The sequence below is a fragment of the Perna viridis genome, chromosome 5 (assembly GCF_037379345.1).
Source record: "Perna viridis isolate PV_CMFRI_1.1 ecotype Kerala chromosome 5, ASM3737934v1, whole genome shotgun sequence".
NCBI classification, from domain to species: domain Eukaryota; kingdom Metazoa; phylum Mollusca; class Bivalvia; order Mytilida; family Mytilidae; genus Perna; species Perna viridis.
This window is the reverse complement of record NC_142449.1, coordinates 37,645,263-37,673,196: the sequence shown is the minus strand read 5'-3', so window position 1 is coordinate 37,673,196 and position 27,934 is coordinate 37,645,263. Positions and strand designations below refer to the sequence as shown.

The window sequence follows — 27,934 nt, the reverse complement described above, 5'->3', positions numbered from 1 at the left end:
TCGTCATTCTCTTGTCAGAAAAACTATGTCCTGCATGTCAAGATTTTCGTTTTGACTCCTTTTTTGTTAATATTTCTCAAATTCTTTTAAGCAATTGAAAACACTTTTATTATTCTTAAGAAATTATTTAATTTTTTTCAATTCCACAGAATGAAACTAAAGTTATAGTAAAAAATGTATCAAAAAATGTCTGTCCTGTTTTAAGACCAACCCGTTTAATTATCGTTCTGGACAGCAGCGTCTTTTTTTGTCTTCCAATCCCGAGCGCCATCTGTCGTCATAATGATCGTTAGCATATAATGCAACTAAGCATACTTTGACATTTCAAATACACATGTTTCACGTCACAAAACTTCAGAGTACGAACTACCAATTGTGACATGTCAATCTTACGTGGTTTATTACATCGTCAAAGTTTAAAGTGACGAGTTAAAAAGTAAAAACATTTAAATGATTTACCAGTCTCGGAAAACGCATTACGAAGTGCGAAGTTGCAAATGAAGAATTTCAAAGTTAAAAAAGTTGTATTTCAAAGTTGCAAATACAGATTTTCAATGTACAAAATGTAAAATTACACACTTACAAGTTACAAATTGACAATTTACGAATTTCAAATAGACAATTTACGAATTTCAAATAGACAATTTACAAATTTCAAATTGACAATTTACAAATCAAGAAGTTATAAATTAACAATTTACGGATTAAGAATTTTGGCATTACATAGAGTTTTACAAATGTGTGCTGTTTCTTTGGGGAAAACACGTGATTATATTGAAATTGATATCAATTTGAATAATGTATTTGAACTGCCTTTCTTCACTAATCCATTGATTATTAATAATGGTAATATGTTTTTTATTCAGACTTTTTAGATTTAGTGTTTGAATGTAAAAAAGGATTCACGAGAGATGATTTTGTTCAAGATATTGTTTCTGAAAAGTTTCCAGAGGTATCTGCTGCTAAATTATTACGTTAGTACAATGTATAAAACAATGCATTCCTAATGAGAAGAAACATTTGGTAGAAGAAAATGAAATTGTTAGTACAAATCTCTGTTTAAATATAAAATGCAATGTTAATAATAGAAAATACTCTTTTTTGTCCTAGTAAAACAAGGTTATGTTATTCTATGTTGTTGAAATCATTATCAAAAGAACCAAATGCTGTCAAATATTGGTGTGAAATGTTTTCTGATTTTGATATTTAAAAAAATTAAACCATGTTTCTTTCCATTTTTGCCGAATAATTTGATTGAGTCATCATTTAAAATTTTTATTTACCAAGAAGAGCTTATTGGGATGTCGCATTACTTACGATTATCTGTGTTCAGTGTGTGATGATATTCATGAGGACTTGGAACATTTAATGTTTCGGGTAGATGTTTTACTCGATTCAAAGACTTTTTATAAGATTTTTTACATAATACATTGTGTAATAGTTCAGCAAGCTTTATCAATACGTTAGATTTTAATTATCTATGTTATTTTGGTTTAGTCAAGAAAGATAAAAACATTAACTTTTATTTTGTTAATACTGTTTTATCTGCTAGAAAGTTTTTTGTTGTAAATTTAGCCGTGAAAGAGGAGAAACTTTTTACACATTATTTCTTATTTTAAATCTGTTCTTCAGAAGCATGCTTATTATGTATATATTTATAATATACAGAAAAAGAACTGAAGAATGAAAATCCCGTTTTGCGTATCTGTGATGAAAAAGTAATCAAGGGGATCAAGATTCTAGTGGAAATCAAAAGAATGTAATACAGGGACAAAGACCAGACATGGAAAACCGACAAACACAACCAAGAACATAAAGTAACTAGAATAATACATACAAAAGTTAAAGAGCAACTCGAACTCAATTAAAAACTTGGAGCATGGACCAGGTGCACCGGTAGGGTAAGCGTCCTCTGCTTTTGTTGTATATATATAGACTAGCCCAATTATTCTTTTATATGATGTGTTTCAGTGAATAAAATTTTATCAAGAAAATAAAAGAGCGCCATTCTACTAAAATCTCGATGGCTGGGCCCTTTCTGTCAGTTAAATCATTTCTCACTTTTCCCCCTCCTGTTTTGACGCTTAATAGGCTACAACTAGCTGGTTCTAGCAAATAGACTTTATATTTGTTCGAAATTAAGGATAAGAAATCATCAACTTGTGGAACAAGTTATTGAATGCGACGTCAATAACATATAGAGAACATCTATATGCTAATATTGTTTTCTTTGAAATGATTCGGTGATCTTCCTGATATGTAGATATCTTCGAAACAAGTGCATGTATGTATATGCATATATAACTTTTTCTATTAAAATAAATGAATTAATACTATACAACAGTGTAGATATATACACAAAGGCAGACATAAAGGTATTGTGTGGTTAATCATTTTGTGAATCTGAACGTGTAATATTAGAAACTTGGTGTATGTCATTAAATATGTCTCTTGTATTTTTTTTCATATTACTATACTTGCCCTTTTTTATACTTAAAACATGCTTATTTCCTAAACGTTACTATCGAAGGCTCTATAGCCCAGTTGGTTAGTGCGCCAGAAGAAATCGGGTTTTGGATGTATCATCGCAGGATGCAAATATTGTGTCGTCCAGAAATTTTCCATAATTCGGTGAGTTTATCGTCACGAATTTGTATATAATTTTTTTCCCGATGTAAAGTGATGTATATATGTTCCAAAGTACTTTGTTGAACGCCCCCTTTACTGCTATTGCGGTGCAGAAAAAGGCGGTAGGTGCCGTTTGTTCGATTACTTTTTAAAGATCTGACTAATAACCAATGGCAACTTTAGGAAACGGTGGACCAGGAAGGTACGATAGAAAATCATATTTTGATATCAAACGCAGAGAGTGGTATTGGCTCTGTGAATGTTGATGATATGATAAATGAACTTGAAAAGCAGTGTGGGGTCGATGGTGTCACTCTTGTTTCCCGAAACAAGAATTTGGTTACGAAATTGTATTTATTGAAAGAAAATTTATGAAGCCAACACTTGGAGAACTATCAATTAATTGAGTTTAAAGTCTATGATATTGATTTTTTAAAATGTGATGAAGAAATGTCTATCAGTGAAACAGAAAACTCATTGAAAGGTGTGAAAAAAAAAAAGAAAAACACCAGGTCCAGATGGACTGACTGTAGAATTTTATCTTTACTTTTGAAATGGGTTGACACCTGTGTTAAAATATATCAATGATAGTATAGAAGATAAAATTTTATCTAAATCTATGACACATTGTATGACAAACTTGAACAAAGATGACAAATCAGATTTGAACAATTTTAGGCCTATTAGTCTATTAAATGTTGATTTTAAAGTCTTGTCCGTCTCCCGATGGAAGCTGTAATCCTGCCGCTTTCGAAGTTGTCGTTATTCATCAGTCAAAATAATGGTGATGAAACTGGGAAGTTAAGAAGCCCAGAGGTAACGCACTTCACTTTCGGATAAAAATAACAGGGGGTCTTCTTTTGTAGAGTTTCCGAAGATTAACATCAATGCGAACCATATCTCCGCTAAAATGCATGAAAGCTTGGCATATCTTAAATTTAGCTTCGATAACTAATTTCAATAAATGTCACGTGAATATTCATACCACTAGACATCAGTTGGTTCACGGTCAGACCATGCTTATTTTACCTGTCAACCTACATAAGGCATTGTCGCACCCCATCCAATCCACCACCCGCGACGCCCCTGTTTTTTGCAACACACGAAAAAAAAAGACGACAAAAAGCTGAACAGCAGACAACAATTAGCACGACATGCAGGACTGTTTAACACAAATATCATATAACAACTGTTATAACAAATACTAAATCTACATGTAGGCTATTAAGCACAGACATTTACACATGAACGTGAAGAATTCACATGTACATCCATGCTCCTCATGAGCGGTGCATCAAGCATTTCCTCAGGTACTCTTGATATAAATACGGGTATTTTAAGTTTCTACATATTTTTGGGTATGTGTAGGTGTACACTAAATACGAAAGAAATGTTGGAATATTTACTTTATGTACAAGAAACCTAAGCAACAGGCTTTTATACACACCAGGTTGCATACAATTTACCAGCAATTTGCATATATTAAATTTGCAATATCGAAAACATGTAAGGACATGTTTAATATGTGCACATTGTAAATGTATATGTATATTGAAATTTTTTTCCCGGATAAAGAAAGCAGTGTTTAAATAATTTTGTTATATAGAACTGTGCTGAATCATTTCAATAGATAAATACCCAGAGCCTGGACCTTTTAACAGGCAAACAAAGCAAACGGCTTTTAATTTTTCTACTTTCAAAATAAAAACAGGACAGAGTAAAAAGCTTTATTCGCACTTGATGTTATAACAGTTTCTAACTTCGCCAGATCGCCTAAGGAAATAAAATGCGTTTCAGAATTTATTACAAACAAAATTATCTTTAGACAGCGTGTTACAGGTTTCTATATACTAATGTTTATACAAGCTTATTTAAAGCCTTTCATTTTCACGCAAAAGTAAACCATAATGCAGAAAAATCTTTTACAGAGGCGGATCCAGGATTTTAGATTGGGGGGACGCACAGTTAAAATGTTCTTCCAGTGTGAGTGCAATGTAGATATCTTTTGTGGTAAAATTAACGAGAAATTAAAGTTTCAACCTCAACCACCTAAATCTACCGCTGACAACCCATGCTTTGCAAATTTTAGGTGGTGGCGCACGCCCGTCACGCTCCCGCCCCTGTTTTATCGATGAGGTTTAAACGGCTATCAGGGCAAAAAAGAATTTAAACTATTCAAATATTAAATCCATAGACAAAAAATCCCACGTAAAAGACAGTAAAGCAGTTCAAAGTATGTAAGTGCATTCACGTACATGCATGCATCTTCATAGCAGTGGCCACATCATAATTGACGTCTGATCAAAGTATAGTTCAGACTATTTCATTCTTTGGCGTAAAGGTGAGATAAAAGCTCTTTAATAAATATATCTACTCCACTTCCTACAGTATAATTAGGACTTCAGCGTATATTACACGGATGGCCATGTGCTTAATTATGTGACAGTTAGCGAGATCACATGATACAAGTACAGGTAATATACGACTTAAACATTTTTAAAGCGATTTTAAGTGTGATTATTGAAGGTTTTTTTGTCAAATCCATATAGAGATCCAGCGTTAACCAAAAAATCCTTTTTTCCTGTAGGAAGAATTTATAAATGCACACTTTCAGTTTCAATTTTTTTCGTTAACGCTGGATCTCACTATAAAATAAGAGGCAGAAGAGTGAAAAATGCTGTTTTATTTACAGAATAGCCTTCCAGGCGGTTTTTGTACGTTCGTTTCTGTATTGTTACTCTATAAATCACAAATTGAATGCATAAAATTGAAAAATTACAATATGTGTTACATCAATACTTAGTTTTCTTCCTAATTGATGACGATTTTGTTTATCAATTATTTCAAAAGGCAGAACAAGGCCTTTTGGACTCCATCCTTTGTTCTTCCTAAAATTATATCTCCTACACAAAGCTGTTGTATCACAGGGAAACATATTTCTGATACTGCTGAAGTGTCTGAGACATAATTGAGTTAGTGGATATAGATGATGAAGAGTGTTACTTATTGACACTTGATCATGAAAAAGCATTTGACAGGGTTAGTCATGAATATCTTCGGTTTTACATAAATTTGGATTTGGGGATCGATTTATCTCTTGGATCAAAACTCTGTACAATGACATTTCCAGCACTGTCAAATGTAATGGTTCTCTGTCTCAATATATTCCATTGAAGAATTATGTGAAACAAGAGTATCCAATATCTGCTTTGTTGTATGTGTTAGTTGTTGAACCTCGGAGTATTATGATAAAGAAGAATAATGTAATTCATGGTATACAAATTCCTAACACCTCTATGATTCAACATTGATTTTGTCTGACAAAAATTCAGTAAATGAAGCTTTTGGAGTTTTACATTTGTACGAACAAGCACCTGGGGCCAAGTTGAATAAAGATCGATCTGAAATTTTGGCATTGGGTACAGGAACAATATCAAAACGTCAATTAAATGCTTGGAATATTAAAGAGTGTGATGTGGTTCTTCTGCTTTTAGGTATATGGATTAGCAAAGACAAAAATGCTTGTTATAATTTAACTGGGATTGCAATGTGCAATATATTTCAATTTTTTTTAAGTCGATTGTTGGATAACGATTAAAATGCACTTATTTCTTATCAAAGGTCCAGAACATGAACCTTGGTATTGAAATACTATTTTGTCATATCTTGTTATTTCTATTATAGACAATTATGAAATTTGCCAGATTTTTATAAGTGTACGTTATATGCTTGGGGACAGATTCGTATTTTCATGGAAATTGATATAAATGTGAAAAAATGTATTTGATATTCCATTGATGTACAATCCAATGGTAGAAAACGAGGGTAAAATGTTGTATCTGAAACCATTTGTGAATACAGACAAAGTTAAGATTAAAGATTTGGCATTTGAATGTAAAAATGGCTTTTTGAAAGACAAATATGTACAATATATTGTTTTTTAAACTTTGCCTGAGATAGATGCCTATAGAATTGTAAAAACAGTGCAGTATATAAAACTATGCATTCCAGAAGAGTGGAAATTATTGGCTGAAGAGAATGCACATTACTGTAATAGGCCTGTTCTAAATGTAGTATATAATGATAATGGTAAAAAATCATTGTTACTTAGTAAGGTAAAAATGTTTCATGGAATACTTTTGAAAAAAGTGCCAAATGCTGTTAGTTGCTGGTGTGAAGTATTTACTGATTTTAATGTACAAAAAGTTCAGAATTTAGAATGTTCCATTTTTACAAAATGATTGTACTGATTCATCATTTAAAATTTTTCACAGAGTATTATTTACAATGGAGAGACTTCTAAGATATTGTATTACTGTTGAAAATTTGTGACCGGTGTGTAATGCTGTGAATGAGGACTCGGAGCATCTTATTATTTCGTGTAGATGATTGACTCAGTTTAATAACTTTTTAAAGGACGTTTTATATAACATTTTGTACGAGACTTTTGCAAACTATGTCATGCTTGATTTTAATTTTCTGTGTTACTTAAGTGGATAAAAACACCAACTATTATTTTCTTAATACAGTTTTTAAAAGAATAAATGTAGCCGTGAAAGATGAGAAGATTGTAGACATTTTATCCTATTTTAAATCTGTACTCAATAGGCATGCGAATTATGCATTTATGTGTTATAAACAGAAACAAGTTTATTATTTATTTGAAAATATTACTTGAATGTAAATCCTGTTTTACGTTTTTGTGATGAAAATGTGATTGACTTTTAGATGTGGACTGCAATATATGATAGAAAAGAATTTACTTGTGAAAAATAAATGTAAACCGTGAAAAGTGAATTATTAAGAGACTAGCCCCAAATTTATTTTATATATGTATTTACGTGAATAAAATTTTATGAAAATAAAAAGAGCGCCAATCTAGTAAACTGGAGGTTGCGAGTTCGAATCTCGCTGGAACCGTATTGTTTACAAAGTTAACTGTTTTCTTTTTCAATCCTTTCTTTCCCTTGCTGCGCTGACATATTCATCGAAACACACATTGCTATAGTGACTTTGATGGGTTTTTTTTTCAAATTCGACATCAAACGCGCACCTCTCTTCTACAACGACTTCACTAAATACCACTATTTACATAGTGTCCTTCAAGCCCATACATAGCACAACATTATAATTTATAACCATATAATTGACTGACTTTACACATTCACATGTATATGACACTTTTATTCCATCACATTTAAATATTTTAATATGGGTTTCGATATATTATATATACTTTGTATATTTTGTTAAAAGCAGCAACTCACATAATTACTTTTTTTTGTTTCTCTTATATAATTGTTGGATTTTTTCCTTTATTATACGGTTACAAAAGTATAAGTTTTAGTAATCTGTTTAAAGAGAACAAAGTCAGAGTGATTTTCTAAACTACTGTCTCTCTTCTAGTCACAGCTTCAGAGTGTTCTTTTTCTTTGGAAATATTCAAGAATCATATCAATGGAATGAAATTTTATTTTTGCATTAATATACTATATTATACAATTAATGACACTCAAGGTTCCATGCTCTACGGGAAATTGAAAACAATTTGCATATATTTTTAAAACCACAGTTTATTCAGCTCATTGAATAAAAAAAATACTTACAATCATTTAACAATCATTTTGCTCAATAACTATCATTAACCATACAGAACACATTAATATGTAAACACATTAGTACATTTTCACCATTAAAATATTCATTTCGACGAGTACCTTTCTAAAAACATAAATTCACAGTGAACAAAAGGATGTGGTAAATATTATACATTGTTGTATTAATTTTAAATACAATAGTATTTTGCAGAAAGAGTTCTTCCAGGAAAGTAAATTGTGCTAGACATAAAATGTATTGTGTTACTTGAGTTTCAGGGTGCCTTTCCTATAGCAAAGTCAAAGTTTTTGTTATTTTTGGAAGTATGGTACTTCATTCTAAAATTTAAAGGATCTATACATGGTCGAATTCAAAATTTCATAAAATGGCAGATGATTTTTACTGTTTAAAAATAAAGTGTAAAGAAATTAAAACCTGTCTAAAACGTCCAATTGAGATTTAAAATGTTTCACTGTATTTTTTTTAATGTTTTGCATAAATATTGAATGAAATTTGTGCAGTTTAAAGAGTGAACTTTCACAAAGTAGGAACTTTTTCGCAGTACACATATATATTTCAAATGCTGGTCAGACATTTTAATTATACAAAAAAGCCTTTTTTTCATGTGCAGTGACTCTGAAAAGTATACACCTGTCATCTGCATGAAATTAATTGCTTTGCAGGGTGCAGCTTAATACAACCCCACAGGTCGAACATTGAAGTTGGGGCAAGTATGGACACACCATTCTAACTTGATTATAATTAAATATTTTTTTGACAAAGGATAAAAATTTGACCTTAACTAAGTGGTCACTTTTCGGCCGCTTATTCCTAAATGTCTGAACTCAAAATCAATCCAAACCTTTCTTTTGGGATATGGCACTTAATTTTAATGCAATTAATTCCCGTTTACTCAAATTATTATACATCAATGGAAAAAAAACAAAAAACTTAATTTCTGGCCCCTTTATGGCCCCTTATTCTCACCAAATTTTGCGGTTGCACAAAAAGTTATAGCAAACCAATATTTAATCTGACTTTTTTAGCTGTCACTCTATAACAAGAAAAATATCATTTTTGGTATTTGAATAGTCAGTGAAATTTCATGGATATAGCTACTTCATTTTCCTTGCAATCTAATTGCAATAGAAAATTATTAGAAAGGCATTTTTTGATATGCGTGGTCCTTAAAAATGGTCACAAACAAAATATTTCAGTGAAGTATTTGCTGCTATGCATAACACAAAAGTAACATATAATACTTTGATTCTTATAAATATAAAATTGAACTGAACAAGTAAGGGTTTGACAAATCAACATGCCATTTAGGCTTCACAAAAAATAGTGTAGGTTCTCGGGCCGGAAAACAGTTTCAGTTTTATAAATATGTTACCATGATTGTTTGAGCGTTTGATAGGAGGGAACAATACACTTAAGCAGATGCAGTTATTTCACACAGAATAAAACATGGCCAATAATGTCATGTAAAACTTTATTTTTAGGAAGATTTTGTTGCCATGTAGTATCATACACAGCTTTTCCTCCACATCAACATTTTCTTAACTATACAGTAAATGTTTATCATTTTGTTCAGTATGTATCATAAAATTTTCATAGAAAAGTTAGTCTGTTTGCTTCTGACAAAAAAAGCCACCCTCTCCCATTTTTATAGGTGGCCTGAGAACCTAGACATTTTTTTTTTTGTATGGCCATATAAGTAGCAATCTTCATAATAATCAGGAGGTGATTCATGTCAAAAACCCACCGAATTCACTTATTCAGAAACACTTACAGACTTTCAATTTCGAGACAAAAATCATAAAGATTGTGTATAAAATCATCACTTTGCAAGAATTATCATTCCTGATTTGGTTTGATTGCTTGAATAGAGTGGTAGATGAATGTATGGTTTTCTAAAAAATAAAGAATTTTTCTTAAGGAAAGACTACTGGTATCATTACATAAAACTAAAACATAAGTAGGCCAGAAAAGCATAATTTGTTCAGTGGGTTTTTATTTACAATGAATCACCTTTACCATAAGCAGTGTCTAATATGAACTGGTACTTAAATTGTATAAAAACAAATACCTGTATGCAGTGATTGACTAGCTACATTTAATTGTGGATTTATGAGTAGAAGGAAAGACGAGAAAAAAAATTTAACACCCATAAAAAATCAACAAGCATGCTTATCAAGCTCAGTTTACATTATACAATATGTATGCATATACAAACAATAACTAAATTAAATGTGAACAGTATTACATTTTACATTAATTATGTATAAAAGTTATTACTATATTCTTCAGTGTATTCTGCGCATTCATGTAAACTGCACACATTCTTTGCAAGGGAAATTGATGAAAAAAGTTAGTTTCTGTGTAAAATGTGCATTGGAAAGCAAGGACAAGATTCTGGTAAATTGCCTAGAATGCATATCCTTTCATCATTAATCTTTTTAAATAAAAGTACTTATTATGTTTTCCTGCATTTGCAAGCCATTTAATAAATACTGTAATGTATTGAATCCATTCTAAAAGTCAGCTAAAATGTTTTACATTTCCTGTTCTTATGCAAATCAGGTGTATCACTAAAACAATTGTGTCAAGTCTGACTGTTTCTAAAAAAAAGGTGTTTTAGTTTGCCAAGCTTGTGTATAGACATTTGACTATTTGAAATAGATCATCAAGAGGATAACAGATTTAGTGACATGAAGACAGGTTGGCATTCCTGTTATTGCATATCTGACACTCCACTGCACACAGGTGAAGAAGTTATAATTGGGACTGCATGTTTTAAGAGAGAAATAAGAAGCCAATAGTAGTTTTTTTGTACAAACTATAAAATGCAAGAAAATAGCATTGATGGATAAAACAACAATTAAATAGCAGTAAATTTTTTGTTTATTTCATATAAAACTGTTCTCAAAAATACAAAATAGCTTGAAGTTGTTGTTGGTAGACAACTTTGATTCTGATTCCTGAAATGTCTCCAAAAAACAAATCTAGAAACTCCCATGTTTTTGTGTATACCTCACACACCCCCTTTCCTGGAACAATAGAAACTCCCATGTTTTTGTGTAAACCTCACACCCCCCTTCTTGGAATAATAGAAACTCTCATGTTTTTGTGTATACCACACACCCCCTTCCTGAAGCAAGAAAAAAGTTGAAAAAAAGTGTGTGGAATACATGGAAGAATACAGAACATCCATCCATGATTAAGACAGTAATTGACTACTGAATAGTGATTATGAAATAATTTTCAATAATGATTATTAGATACTAGTTGTGGAATGATAATCGACATGGATGGTTATTGGACAGTAATTATAGAATCATGTTCAATTTTAATAATTATTAAACAATGATTATGGAATGCTGATCAATGTGATTATGGAATCATGATAAATTTCATGAATATTGAATAGTAACTATGGAATCATGATCAATATTGATGACTATTGGATTTTGATTATGTAATCATGATCAATGTTCATGATTATTGGATAGCAGTTATAAAAGTATGATCTATGTTCATGATTATTGGATAGTGATTTTGAAAACATAATCAAGAAGAATGGTTATATGATGGTGATTTTTTAATCATGATCTATGATGGTGAAAATCTTCATTAAGCTATAAAATCTTTTTAACCTTAAAATATAGATTTAATGGAATGAGAAATGCTTTCAACAAAAACCTTGCTTAATCCTAACATAACCTGTGTGGACAATCACATAAAAAGTATCTTGATGAAACAGCAGCTGACTTGATGGCATAAGAACCAGGAGTTAATCCTTTGTCTGATATCACATGTTATTATCACAGTTATCATGTATTCTTGGGTTCAAATGTCACATTACAATACAACCTTGCTGTGTCCCTGGCATCTTGGGTAGTCCATTCTCATCAAAGTCTAAACCAGGGGCCTGATAAAATAAATGTAGTAAAAAACTGTCTTATACATAGATAAACCAAGGAAAATCTTATTTTAATGCATAGTAACTAATAAAACAGTCCTTCAAAGAAATAGTTCCAGTAAATAATGAGACTGCATGTAATGCTGCTGTTACAATGGTTTACTATAAGAGGTATTAAGTAGCATTCCACATAAGAATCATGCAAAATGTGATTCATCGTTGGAAAACCTACATATTTTTTTTAATTTTTGATATTTTGTTTAAAATGTTATACTAACAGAAATTAATATGTGGCTTTTCATATATATCTTAGGAGATAAAAATTATACAGAATGTACTGTAGAATTCAAAATTAAGAGAGATAACTCTGTAAATGACAATAAAATACAATAGAAGCTGTTGGATTGTCAATGTGGATTATCTCCAAAGAGCAGACAGATTGGAATCAATAATTATACATTTTCATCAAATAGACTGATCATGAAACTTAATAACAAAAATAAAAATGTGTAGCCTTTTTCAGGGTGTATCACATATTACAGACTTTGCATGATTCTTACAAAGACTACTACTTAATTATTCACACATTTTCATCAGTATCAAATAAATAAAATCAAACTAACGTAGTATGGCATTCGTGTAACTCCCTACTTAAACCTTTTATAAACAGACATGGTGGTTTCTATGTACATTACGAAAATTTTAGTTTGGTATTAAAAATTACATGCGAAATGAAAAAAAAATTAAGTATTCACAGTACTCAATGTGAATTCTCTGCTTTTTGCAAATCATACAAAACACAATATAACCCATTTTAATTCATTCTTTTTAAGAGCAAAACTCACTTTGTAATATAAAATAGGAAACTTGGCCAATACAAAACAAAATATGTCAATACCGATTTTAAATACATTAGTATAATCTGGGTCATTCAGAACTTCTCAATTACAAAATATTTAGAACGAAAAAGCCTACAGCACACAAAGAGTTTATTATCTGCAATTGTGAATGAACAAACAAAGAAAAATCAGAAATAGTTATGAAATCCAAGGTCCATTAGCTGGAGATTACACCACTGGCAAATGGGGAAGTATCAGGCCAATACAGCTGGTTTTGAACCAATAACAAGCCCAATACAGATATCATCACATAATAATATCATATTATTAACACTGAAATAACTACAGTCCCCATTTGCAAGTGGTGCGTAGTTATATATAAGAAATAATTTTTGAACTGTTATCTACTGGTGACCCAAAAATGTGCATACATACCATATCACCTACTATTTCCTTTGGGGGCTGACCTAAATCCTGCATCTGAAATTATTGATAAAAAATAATCATAAAACACTTAAGAATTGGATTTTTATGTGTAATGTTTTGCTCTGTTGGTTCAATGATGAAGTGAGAAAGCCAAAAATATATAATTGAGGAACAAACTGGTCATTTAATATATCATTTAACAAAAAAATAATTACTTTCTGTCAAAAACTGTTTCTATGAACTAAGTAACTTTCTTCTTAAAAAAAATTTACATATCTCAAAGGCTACTGTCACAAATAAACAACTAACCTATTGTACTTTCATGGTAAAATAATTATTGTATTATTACAATTTAAATTTTCTAGAATTAATACTACTAACAAACAAATACTGTGAAAGTATCATTGTTTGTGGGGTACCAATTTTCGTGGTTTTCGTTGGTTCATTAAACCACGAAATTTAGTTCCAAACGAAAAGGAAATTAATCTTTTATTTGTATTATGAAGTTGTCAAATCCACAAATTCAAGAATCTATGAACTGATGATTTTCCCCTTAACCACGAAAACTGGTTACATCATGAAAATTGATACCCCACAATTATTACCGATTTTACAGTAAAAAGCAGTATTATTTCTAAAATTTAAGGAATAGAATGGAACCTGTTGCATTAAATCCACTATTCTCTCAAATCTTAATTTTTTTCTTTCTTCAGAATCTGATGGTTGTTCTGATTCAAACTCTTGACATATTTCTCCCACAAGTGTCTGTTGTTGAAGATATTTTTCTAATTGAGCTGGATCTGTTTTATCTTTATTTTCATCTAACCAATGTGGGTACTAGAAAAAAAATTTTTAAAAACAAAATATATGTTAATTTCATAGTAAACAACTACTTTTTCTGATATTTAATTATAACACTCTCTACAATGTTCAGGAAGCACGAGTATTGATGGGAAACTTAAAGTGTTTAAGAGATACAGATAGCTGTTTATACAAAGAGTTCCAAGGAAAAAATGTTCATTCAATTTTCATGTGCCATAGTAAAATTGATAAAAAAATAAATAAACGTAATATAATGAACAATCAAAAGAAAGATTGTCCTGTTCAACCTAGAAAATTGTTCAGCAAAAGGTTGGTTGAAGCCGACTGACATTCTTTACTTGTTAAAGAAAAAAAGAAGTTTTACTTAGTAAGTCAAGTCTAGTGGCTTTGCGAAAAAAATCATTGAGCTAAAGGTAAAGGCATCACACTGAAGATTGTAAACACATACCAAAACTGTAAAATATCATGCCGCATATCTTATCATGAACTGCTTATTAGTGACCAATGTGCTGTTAGCACTGGAGGGTTTTGATTCTCATGGAAATTGTAGCATGAACAAAATTTCCATAAAAGTTTCACCAAGGACAGCATGATATGACCTCAGGTGTCGAAGCCTGAACAGTTGGGGAAAGTGTGGACACTCTATTAGTTTTTGACACTCTAAAGAATAAGGACTTACAATTTACTATGGACACATCAAAAGGTTTTGACTCTATATTGCACAAAATTTTAAATTAAATTAAAAATTTTCAAAATCAGACCAAAAATAAAAAAGTTGCTTTTTTCAGGTGTTGCCCCTCTGACTCCTTCTAACAGGAAAACAGTAAGAAATATCGGACATCTGATTGTAAAATGCAGGTGGGCATTTTAAGAGGAATCCAATGAAAATTTTGTTTTTAAATCGGTCCAAAAAAATGCATCAATTCTTTGGGGCATAACCCCTTTCAAAACTGTAAAAGATATCTGAAATTTGATTGAAAAATGCAAACATGGATTTTTATGAGCAATCCAATAAAATTTTTTGGGGCATTGTCCAAATTTGACCCCATATACTTGGAAACAGTTCAATACACATAAAATCTGCTGATTCATTTGTTTACCAGAATTAAATAAGGGACACAATAAAAAAAGAATAATTATAATAGGAAAAAAATTAACATTCAACATAGGTTTTAATAAAACACCTATTTTTACCCTTTTTGTAAAAAGGTAGGGGACACAAAGTACAAATTATATATGAACAATCCTTTAGTGGTTAGTAAAATCACATCAAAATTTCAGAACAATTGGTAGGCAACAACTATAGTTATTACAAGTGTCTCCAGTCGACCACAATGCAGATGCTGATGACTGCACAATAACATCATATGATGCAATTTGTTTGTTGTCATATAAAAACTAAGGGCAAAGGATTTACCAATATTAAAATAGCCTTATAGCAACATGACAACTAATTAACCTTTTTAGAAAGTTCCTTAAGAGATGGATACAGTATATCTTTAGATAGCAATGACTTCATCATTCCCTGCATCATTGGCATGAATCCATCTTGTCCATCTTCTAAACCCATGCAGGTAAAGGCTTTCATCAAATCATCCTCTGACATCTGACCCTGCAAAATAATACCCCAAAAATTCCTCAAACTGGCAATGAACCATATTTTGATGTGTTAAATCAGATCAGACAGAATCTAATCTAGCACTGTTAATGTAAATGGCTTAATGTTGAATAAAATTATACTTCAAAAATCATAAGACAACTACTTGAAAAGTATCACAAAAGTATTACTGAAAGGGTTCTTCGAATTTACAACAAAAATGGAAAATAAATCATTTATCATATTTATAATGACATGAACTTAATTTTGATGTGTACATTATGTACACTTTTATTCTTCAGAACTACCTGTAACTCTTCTGAATTTTCATCCAGACTAGAAATGGTTTGAGCTAAATTCTTTGCAAATTCTTGTTGAGCTTCGGTAGAATCACCTACAATCAAAAATATAATATATAGTTCACAATGTCTCCACACTTTCTAGACTTCTTTTAAAAGAAATAATAAACTTCAGAACAAGAGAAAAAAATAAATGCATCTATGGCCATTTAGACAACACCTTTCGGAACTGCTAAGGATTTTTAATTCGCATTCATGTAATTACATATTTCAGTGGTTTTTTTTTTCAGAATAAAGGTACTTCTTCTTGTTCCAGTTGTCAGTGCAGCACAAGATAAGCTATTGTGCTATAGCACACAATATACCCACCCCTCTTAAATAAAGATAAGGCAGGAAACAAAAACAGAACCTAAAGAAAACTTTGTTCTTTGCAAGAAATATTGTACATTATAAATAATTTTCAGCTTGATAAAACAGCATAGTTCGATAACTGAACAAGCTTCATTACTCTCTCAATTTTTATTGACGTTAACTTTTTCACTGCATAGGTTTCTTACATAGAATGAATGTTGTTATAGAACATAAATAAGACCCCAGCACATGGACAAGACCGATTAGAAATAATTACTTAAAGCAGGACTACCCTAGAAACGTCGATGTAACTAGGAGATACAGAAGATGCCTGTGTACATGAAAGATTTGCCTATTGACACTTAGGCAATATAATTAAATAAGCAACTTTTCACAGAGGTGTTAAGCTGGTAAATAGAGTTTCTACAAATCCTCCATAAATATGTACATGGGCATGAAGAACATATATACTGTATAGATGAAAATGTTTTTCAAAAGTCATAAACTTAAAAAATAGGATTTGTGTTTTTGAGTTATTGAGTGAAAACTGGAAAACACCACCCTTTTTATCAATGAAAAACCACAAAAACTGGAAGATTTCAAAAAAGATTAAAAGGAGCTTCCCATTAAGAATCTACCTACTTTCTTAAAGTTTCAATTTAATTAGAGTAAGTGTTTTTGAGTTATCATGCAAAATCTTGTGTGATGGATGGACAGACCAGAGTTAAAAATATATACCCCCAACTTTTAGTTGTGGAGGCATAAAATATGAGAGATAACATTTACCTATTATGGTCCAAAATTCCAAAACAAAGTTGAATTTTGGACCTTAGAACTTGGAGGTAGACCAATTTAAAAATCAGGGCCCAAAATCTTATTGCACTACATTTGTATAAGATTTTTGTTACAAATGTAAAATATGTTTCTAGAGAAGGTATTACAAATTATTTTTGACATTAAACCATGAACACTTATTTTCACCTATTCTAATTCAAGATTTTGGGAGAGTTTAAAACAGACCTCAATCGGTTGAAACATTATTTCTCCTCTTAGTCATCATTAGTTTATCTAATGTTCTACACACCCATTAATTTAAACCTGTATCTATAATCAGTACATCACAAACCATTAACCAATAGTAAAGAATAAACCATGTACATAGAATAAAGATCTGGTAAACCAAACAATAGTCTGTGTACCTGCACCACCAGCAGCAGCAGCTAGCTTTTCTATTTGTTGAACAAGTTCTGTGTCTCCACCAGCCATGCTTTTCATGGCTTCTTCAAATTGTTTGGCCATTTCATCAGAAAACTCCTCTGCAAACATGTCTGAGAGAGGATCATTGGATGCCTGTGCTTGTGGCTGCTGAACAGCCTAAATATAAAAAATAAAAAAAATCAAGAAAAATTATATATACTTGTCACATTTCTGCTTGGGCCTATGAAATGTCATGATTATCTAAAATATTATGAAAAACGTGTAAGCGGCACCTTCAGCCTTTACTCAAAAGCTTATTTCTAGTAAAGGTTGAATTGGTTTTGTTGATAAACAATGAAATTTGTTTACTAATATAGAAAATGCTAAACTCTATGGTTCATGTTCATGAATTAATTGCAGAAAAAATAAAAGATGTTATAACCTTTCCAAAAATTCTGCTATTTAATCAAATCAAATAACTTTATTGTCATTAAACCTAAATAATAATTATGTTTGTGACAGAACAAAACAAACACAACACAGCAAGAATTACATGCATGAATAAAACAACAACAAAATAAACATCTCATGATAATACTTCTGTCCTCACTGAGGTCTCCTCAGTTCTAATGACCCATGATAATACTTCTGTCCTCAATGAGGACTCCTCAGATCTAATGACCCATGATAATACTTCTGTCCTCATTGAGGACTCCTCAGATCTAATGACCCATGATAATACTTCTGTCCTCAATGAGGACTCCTCAGATCTAATGACCCATGATAATACTTCTGTCCTCATTGAGGACTCCTCAGATCTAATGACCCATGATAATACTTCTGTCCTCATTGAGGACTCCTCAGATCTAATGACCCATGATAATACTTCTGTCCTCATTGAGGACTCCTCAGATCTAATGATACATGATAATACTTCTGTCCTCAATGAGGACTCCTCAGTTCTAATGACCCATGATAATACTTCTGTCCTCATTGAGGACTCCTCAGATCTAATGATACATGATAATACTTCTGTCCTCACTGAGGTCTCCTCAGATCTAATGACCCATGATAATACTTCTGTCCTCAATGAGGACTCCTCAGTTCTAATGATACATGATAATACTTCTGTCCTCAATGAGGACTCCTCAGATCTAATGACCCATGATAATACTTCTGTCCTCACTGAGGTCTCCTCAGATCTAATGACCCATGATAATACTTCTGTCCTCATTGAGGACTCCTCAGATCTAATGACCCATGATAATACTTCTGTCCTCATTGAGGACTCCTCAGATCTAATGATACATGATAAAACTTCTGTCCTCAATGAGGACTCCTCAGTTCTAATGACCCATGATAATACTTCTGTCCTCATTGAGGACTCCTCAGATCTAATGATACATGATAATACTTCTGTCCTCACTGAGGTCTCCTCAGATCTAATGACCCATGATAATACTTCTGTCCTCATTGAGGACTCCTCAGATCTAATGACCCATGATAATACTTCTGTCCTCATTGAGGACTCCTCAGATCTAATGACCCATGATAATACTTCTGTCCTCATTGAGGACTCCTCAGATCTAATGACCCATGATAATACTTCTGTCCTCATTGAGGACTCCTCAGATCTAATGACCCATGATAATACTTCTGTCCTCAATGAGGACTCCTCAGATCTAATGACCCATGATAATACTTCTGTCCTCACTGAGGACTCCTCAGATCTAATGACCCATGATAATACTTCTGTCCTCACTGAGGACTCCTCAGATCTAATGACCCATGATAATACTTCTGTCCTCATTGAGGACTCCTCAGATCTAATGACCGTTTCAGACAGAAGCTAATAATTCTAACATGCCTAACAGGAAACAGGATTTAATAAATTTACTCATTTTCGTTCATCCAAAATCTTTGAGAAAACTACATTATCTTATTCTATATTTTTAAACAAAGAGTCTCTCAAATTCTGATTAACTTTACATTTAAACATAAAATGTGCTTCATCTTCAATAATGCCACAATTTTTGCATAGCCTTTCAGTACATGGATTTTATCATAACCACGTTTTTTATTCCAAGACTATGGTCACTGATTTGAAATTTAGTAAATTTAGTATAATTGACATGATTGAGAATTCATTAAAGAGTAAATAGAAGTTACTGTCTAATGAAGGTTCTATATTTTTATAAGGAAATCTTGCTTCTCTCATCAAGTCGTCAGATATATCATTTTTAATATATGATTTGAATTGTATTATACCCTTTTTATTTTGCAACTGTCAGTCATTGTCTAGGCCAATATTTTTTTTACATGTGTGTACCAAGAGTAAATCATTTGTAAATCATTATATTTTGAATGTTCAAAAGAATCTTTAATTAATGGGTTTATGTTTCAGTCTGGCAAGATATAATTTTCAACTGGTAGTCCACCAATTTCTGTTCTTACTCCAATACATGTATTTGAAGAAGTTTTTTTGTTCCAGGAAGATACTTACAAAATAACAAGTGATGTTTTTAAATGGAAATCTATCAATAAAAGTGAGATGGAACAAAGTAGGGAACCATCAAAACAGGTCATATTTCAATAGGAGATATTTTTTTCAAATCTGGCCAATGAAGGCTGAAAGGAATATATGGATACAAAAAACAACTTTCAATCAATCACAACTTATCATATTAGTACCTGTTTTGACTTTGCATTTTTCTTGTCATTTTCTTTTGTGGTCGCTTTCTGTTTAATGTCATCAAAGTCCTTCAATGCACCTTTAAATAAAAATAATGGACATTTTAGACTACCAACTATTTCAATGCTTTAATACCAGTGTTCTTAAGTTGATATAACATGCATATAAAAGTGTTTAAACCAAAGCGGTTGGTGCAAAATGCATGTAATTTTAAGAAACATGTACAAGTGTGAATAATTGAATAAGCAAATCTTAGAAAACCTCAATCCATTAGAGAGCCTAATATCATACGAAACTTTACATTGGATTTCTCATTACATCAGTAACTAACACAACTACAATTTCTAGGGGGTATTTTTTAAATTTTTTAAACATTTTTTGAAAATGTTTGACAGAATTCATCTTCAAATTAGGTATTGATATTCTTAGAAATCTAAATGAATGGTTCCAGTATAAATTCTTAAGAAAATTCTTCTTTCAGTATATCTGGGTGACAAAAAAAATCTGTGATAAATACTGGTAGAATTAAATTGGTTGCCACATTTATGGAACTATATGTACATACGAGCCCCGTGCAGGTCCGGGTGTTAAAAGAATAGGCCTGCAGCAGCGCTAAGCTTGTTGTAAGAGGCAACTAAATAGTGCTCAGAACCCTAGCCTGGAGCTAGGGCGCTCTGCCCACAGAGCAACTGGGATGTGTGCCCCAGGCGGTGGAATGGGGTACCCCTGGCGTGTTACATGCTGGGGTTGTCATGCTATAATACAGAAAACCTGACCGCAAACCATAGTGGTGCACCGTGTTGGGAAAGATGCCACGTTCCTCGCACGTTAAAGAACCCTACTGTGGTATTCTCACGGAGTAGGAACCATAGGGCTCCGCCACAGGAGTCTAAATTGCCCGACCCTACCCACCTCTCCCTATTTCCAGTGGCAATCAAAATTTGTCGACCCCATTGTCCTTGTGTCCCATCCCTTTTTCATATCATCATCATTTCATGTTCATTTTATCATCAATTTCATGTTCATCGTCTGAATATAGCAAAAATATTTCTGCTCGGACGTTAAACCTCAACAAACAAACATATGTACATACGATGTATATATGTTCATAATTCTACAATTATCATAACTTATATGTATGTTTTATAAAACATACTTCCACCTTATATTTATTTACAATGATTAATATACACATGTAGATATGTACATTTACATTGATTGGGGTATAAATATTAGTAATATTGAACAATCATACAATATATAAAAATAATTAAACAATCAAATGATTATTCCACAGCCTAATTGTAAGATTAATGCAGTGTCCTAACTAGGGCAAAAAATGGAGAGGTGCTGCTTGTTAATTACGGTAATTTACCCCAAGCCAATTGAGAAGTGTCATCTTCTTCATTAACTACATCCTGTCATACTTAACCCCAAGGTAAGCCTAATGTAATTAGCAAGACAAGACAAGACAATATTTTATTCAAACCTCAGACACAAAGGTGTACAAGAGGACATCATATAAACACAAACATCACATTATAGCATACAAAGCAACACATAACGTATAAGTCCATACAAGATATAAATACATTTACACATACATGTATATTTAAGTCAAAATACAGGGAGAATACAACGCAGTATACCTATAATAAGTATGATATGTAGGGGTACTAAACCACATAATTTGAAAGCATTTACATAAGCAGTATACACTGGATGAGATAATTTATAAAGTACGAATAAGAATTTTTAAATAACTTGCAAGATTTCTGTAAAGTTCAACATGGCAAAACATTAACAGCTTTTTTAATTTGTGATCCCTTGGATTTACAGTGTAGTATTGAGGAATATATTTTTTACGGAATTTCTTTAAATCTGGATTATTACAAACAAAAAGATAATGAAATTCATCCCCAAGACCGTTTTCACAAAGATGACAAATTCACTCTTCTTTTGGAGTATTTGTCCACCTCCCCATTTCAATGGGAATCTTTAAATTAGAGCATCTCAGTTTTGCTATATATAACCTATCGCCCTGTTTCAACTTTAGTAAATATTTTTCTAAACCAAACTCGGTTTTGTATTCTGAATAGAAAAAACCTCTAGATGAATTGCTCATTTGGGCAAACCACTGTTGGATAAATTGATCATGTAATTGTTGTGTAATTAATTTTTTCAAAGCCAATCTCTGCATTGGAATCTGACCTTCCCAAATAATACTCAAGCCATTTTCGTCAAGTACAGTTGTATTGACTTAACATAAGATATCCATTTAAATTTCTGCGGAAATTCTAAATGCAGTGATAGCAGTGCTCAATCTGCTGATCAGGGTTATCAGAGAAATGGTTCCCATTTGGATCTATCACCATTTTATGGACAGCCAATCACTTGTTAATAATTAATTTCTACTGCAAAATCAACTTCATAAATACTGTCAATTTAACAGGTCTAAATATTGAAGAAACTATTGTGTAAATAATTACATTTAGCATATGTTTGTTTGTTTAAAATGTCAGTTGCAATAGTTATGGGGAATGATATTCCTTTTAAATTAAATATGATTGTGAAATTTAAATGCAGCAATACTGAATATTCATTACATTTCATGCAACATTTCACCTCATAGTATGTGATAAATGTAAAGAATCAGTTGCCCCAAATTACAAGATTGCAATGTTTAAACAGACTACTTGAAGTAATACTGATAGTCATCTTCCCAGCATTGAGCAGTGTAGGAGTTGTGCTTCCTAGGTTTTAACATTATCTACCTTTGGAGTCCCACCAACAGAAACTATATTCCTTCATGCACATATGCATATGATACCCCAACCTTCCTGTTTTCATCAAAATCACTTGAGTTTTGCTTACAAGCAATGTGGACAGAAAGGCGGACACAGTGAGACAGGATGATTCCTATATACCGCCTGCACAGAGAAATATAGACACTACTATAATTGGTGAATCAGGATCAATTAAAATTGAAAAAAAAATTCCAAACTGACCGGACCTAGCAGTGTTCTCCCCTGGCCATTACAGCACTGTACTTTGCAGCGCTATGATTTCTTAGCACTGTGCTATCAGTAATTACTTTTAGTTAGAATGTACTATGGGCGCTGTGCTATAATTTTGGAGAAATGCCATAAGAGCTGTGCTATGCTAGTAAGCACTGTGCTACATGTATTTAAAAATAGTGGGGAGAACACTGCCTAGTGAAAAGAGAATCGACCCAGGATTACACAGCTTAAGTTTTTAGACACTTTATGATAACCAATGAAATGCAAAATACATACAATGTACATGTACTGGTAATTTTTGATAACATAGCAAAATATTTTAAGCCTTATGAAACAGAAAACCATTTAAACATACTTTCGTATTTCAGAAATTAGCATACATGTACATGTACTATAATAATGAATAATTTATCAAAACATTATTTGGGTACTTTTTGTACCAAGGACATACAATACGTATGTTGTAGGACTAAAGTACATCCATGGATCATTGCATGCTAATTGATCAGTGGTGGTCAAAACAAAAAGTATCTCCACAATTCAAGCCGTTTTGACCACACTGCCAGGGATGTTAGTAATATTTTAAGTACAGTACAGCTTGCAGCATAGTCTGATAAATACCAGGCATACCTCCAATACCTGGTATGCCAGGTATGGATCCTTTGAAATTGATTCTGTTATCTGTAATATACAACTCACTATTTGATAAATAAAATTATGGTGTCTCAGGTAAAACTTACATGTCCAGCAAGAAATATGGTAATAATTTTATATTATATTTTGAAAATATAATATAAAATTATTAAATTTCAGTATTAAATGTATGATAAAATACAAATTTTTATCTTTTACAGTTGATATTTTCCATAAAAGCTCCAAATATACTGTACATGTATAAATATCAATTTTATAAAATGCCCTGCAACTTTTTCCCTACATTTGATTTTTACTAATACTCTCCATGTAATCCTAATGAAAAAAATAGTAAATCTTTTTATTTTTTGGGGGGTCAATATAACTCAACTGAAATTTCACATATGTCTGAAAAGTTGAAAGTTTCATTTTTATCAAAAACAATAAATAAAAGAAATGAACTATGAAATATGATAACAAAACAGTTTTTGTCAATGAAGCCACGACAGTAGCTGAAATTGACCTAGGCATTACATGAAATCCTGCTTCGTTAAGCAGATATAATATTTTACAGTAGCACTCACAAGCATCCGTGATCAAGTTTCTAGGTACAGACCATAGTCAATAGAAAGGAGTGAAACTTGAAATGGGAAGAATTAAAAATAACCATAAAATTCATAGTTCATACCATAACCAGCATGCAAGAGAAATTTTGCATCTTTCATTTCATTTAGAAGTCCGCATAATAAGTTTGCACTATTTGATGACTTGTTTCATCAGACTGTTTGGTCACGTGGTGACAGTCAAACAATCACCAACCATCCCAAGCATATTAATTTCTCACATGACCTTAAGAGAAAAGTAATCTGGTTCCCTGGTCAATATCATAAGCTACCCTAGGGTCACTAAAAATATATATCTGAGAAAAACTTGTGGAACAAAAATATTATCCAGGCTACGAGGTTAAGGAGAAAAGCTGCTGAAGCTGAAGGGGACCCCACTCAGGAAACAGTTTTACCAATTTTAAAAGGCGGGTAACTTCACAAAAGCATCCCCTAATGTAGACAACATTCTTTTTTTCATAAATCCTGCATGAGTTGCGAAAAAAAGTTTTGATTATCTTAAGTTTTTTCTACACCTGTGGCCACCATTAATCAGTACCATTGTGTCTCCCTTCACCAGATGAGCATCATGTCAATTTTGATATGTAGCAGGGAAAAAAGGAGAAAGTAGCAGCTACATGTAGGTAAACTAATAAGAGTTTCGCAAGAGTTCACCCATTTAAAAAAAATAGAGTAGTTGTCAAAAGATGAGCAAGAAGCTGGTTGACAGCTTCTACTCACATCCATTACTACCATCTTGGCCATAGTCAGTTCGGCCATAGCAATCTTGTACACAGTATACATGTACATGTATATTTTGTCCATACATTTTTAAAATATTGTATACAGTCCTCCCTGGTGCATGAAATATTACGAAGTTAAGTGTGTACGTTTTAAAAATGCCAGACTGTACATGTATGGTTCAACTCTTTAGGTGTGTATAGAAAATACCCATATTATATCCAATATATTGAGAAAGCTGTAAGTCTATTCATCAGAGATGCACACAATTATAGAAAATGCTAGGAACAGTAATTTTATTTCCATATTAGTAATATGTGTCACAACAAGGTCTTATACTTGATGTTACTACAAAGAGTAGTTTATGGTTCTACCAGCATTGTCTTGTAAAAATTGGAAGGTAAGCTTCCTTGACTTGCTGAGACTTTCAATCATCTCACCTACATGTATTAAGGTGCTGGCAAGAACCAATTATATGTGAATATTTAATAATTAATTTCAACAAATACCTTTCTAGAGTGCACATGATTATAATAGTGAGGGTTGCCCATTATGAAACATTTTATACTGTAATTAAACAATTTTACCACAAAAGAAGCATGTTGATAGGTGAGCAAAATGGCTCAAATATATAGAAACTCATCGAAAAATTCATACATGTATATTGACCACTTGAGTATAAACAAGTCATCTCTACATACTGAAACTTCAAAATGTAGTTAAAACACCCACTATACAAAATGTTTCAAAGATATACTTGTTATTTGTTTGGAACCTCTTGGGTATATTCAAAAAATCTTACTTTGAATTGTGCTAAAACCAGGCATTCTTTGCCAATCCCAAAAATTTTTAATCAGTTAAAAATTCAAATTTGCCAGTGCCTAGAACTAAAAATATCCTAAATCAAATTTAAAAAAGGTGGTAAATGAAATGAATCCAGTTTATTTAAGAGTGAACCAACCAAATGCTTTCCCCATATTTATGATTAATAAGCTCCCAAAGGGAGTGTTAATGGCTGTGTTATCAACTGGGCCCTGATACTTATGGGCAGAAAAAGCATCATATCTGGTTTTTGTATGTAAAATCAGAAGCTTAAAACAGTATAATGGCAGCTTTATTTTCGTATACTTGGTAAATGAGATTGAGGACCACACCAGTCTAGGAAACATAAACTAGCTTCAATGATTAAATATGAATCAAACCTGAGCTTTTTCTAAGATAGGGATGGTCAAAGCATGGCACCTGAATGTTTATAAAAATGACATTATCAATACCAGAAAATTCGACCAAAAGTCATTTCAGACCATGACAACACACAGTTCCTTACCAAAGCTGGACATTTGGGCTCATACATATTTCAGATCATGACAATATGAGTATGTATAAGGACAATGAAAATTGTTGTATTATCAACTTGGTTCTGTATACTTATGGCAAGAAAAAGCATCAATATCCGGTTTGTACCTGCATTTTCAGGAGCTGAAAAACAGCATAATGGCAGCTTCATTTGCGCATACTTGTAAATGTGTGATTAAGAGCCAAACCAGTTTCGGAAAATATTAGCTAGTTTTGATAAATAAATACAAATTGAATCATAGATTTTCCAAGATAGGGTTGGCATTATAGTCTGCAGTATGACGTCCAGATGTTTATGAAAATTACGTAATCAATATTACCCATAATTCTCTGGTTATAAAAATTGCGAAATGAAAATGAACCAAAACAAAACGAAAATAACTGATAAAAGAAAGAATCGAAATGAATCAATTCGATAAAATGAATCAAATTGTTATAAAAACATAATTTAACCATACAAAATGGAACAGAATGAAGTGAAACTAAATGCAACAAAAGAAATCTTTGCAGATGTTTCGCATATATAAGAACCATAATGTTAACCAGTGCCAGACAATACGACCCAAAGACATTTCGGACCATGACAACCAATAATTCCTTACAAATGCCGGACATTTGGCCTAATAAACATATCAGACCACCACATTCAGTATAATGCTTTAGGACAAATATATATTATTACAAAATTTGCCATCCTTGAAGGTTTTAAGTATAAAATATCAAATCAGAGCTGACAAAAATTATCAAAGTTGTTTTTAATTAATGTTTCTTCGGGAGCATTAAAAGGTTTCACCTTCATCATATTATTAAATGATGAATCAAATCCAACTTTTATACCAATAAAATTACTTAACTGATTGCTTATCGAAAACCATGGCCGATATGGACTATGCCTATGGTCGAATAACAAACTGGCCAAAGGGGATTTCAGTATATATGTATCCCACTAAAAATCTCCATACTTTCTAACAATGAGTCTAACTCTTCATCCTCTTCCGAAACAATGGTCGACTTTGTCCCATTTTCAGCACTGTCTGTTGACTCTTTACCTTCGTCTCCTTCCATCACGCCTTATACAGATTTCGTTCCTTACGTGCGTGAAAAGACGGAAGCCGCTTAAATCATTTTGAAATCTTTTTTTAAAATGGTTTTAACATGATAAGGGTAAAGATTATTGTCTTCATTTCCCAATCATTTATTTCTTCTTTTTCGTA

At 31.9% G+C, this 27,934-nt stretch overlaps 1 protein-coding gene across 1 annotated transcript; it reads right to left on the bottom strand.

The window, feature by feature from the left end:
* Nucleotides 1–8,183: 8,183 nt before the first annotated feature.
* LOC148617334 (peroxisomal biogenesis factor 19-like) lies at nucleotides 8,184–27,902 on the bottom strand. The gene is made up of 8 exons (XM_088584974.1): nucleotides 27,683–27,902; nucleotides 20,368–20,447; nucleotides 17,679–17,853; nucleotides 16,138–16,223; nucleotides 15,692–15,844; nucleotides 14,071–14,247; nucleotides 13,420–13,464; nucleotides 8,184–12,154 (listed from the first exon to the last, which is right to left on the bottom strand). The coding sequence occupies exons 1-8, from the start codon at nucleotides 27,783–27,785 to the stop codon at nucleotides 12,080–12,082; spliced, it is 894 nt and encodes a 297-aa protein (XP_088441100.1). The 5' UTR covers nucleotides 27,786–27,902; the 3' UTR covers nucleotides 8,184–12,079.
* Nucleotides 27,903–27,934: the final 32 nt, after the last annotated feature.

What these genes read in the sequence shown, in the direction of transcription:
- LOC148617334 (XM_088584974.1), bottom strand. Translation starts at nt 27,785, where the DNA reads ATGGAAGGAGACGAAGGTAAAGAGTCAACAGACAGTGCTGAAAATGGG. An exon ending in AAAATTCAGAAGAGTTACAG is followed by an intron (nt 15,845 to 16,137) that starts GTAGTTCTGAAG and finishes ATTATTTTGCAG; the next exon opens with GGTCAGATGTCAGAGGATGA. An exon ending in AGGAAATAGTAGGTGATATG is followed by an intron (nt 12,155 to 13,419) that starts GTATGTATGCAC and finishes TTATTTTATCAG; the next exon opens with GCCCCTGGTTTAGACTTTGA.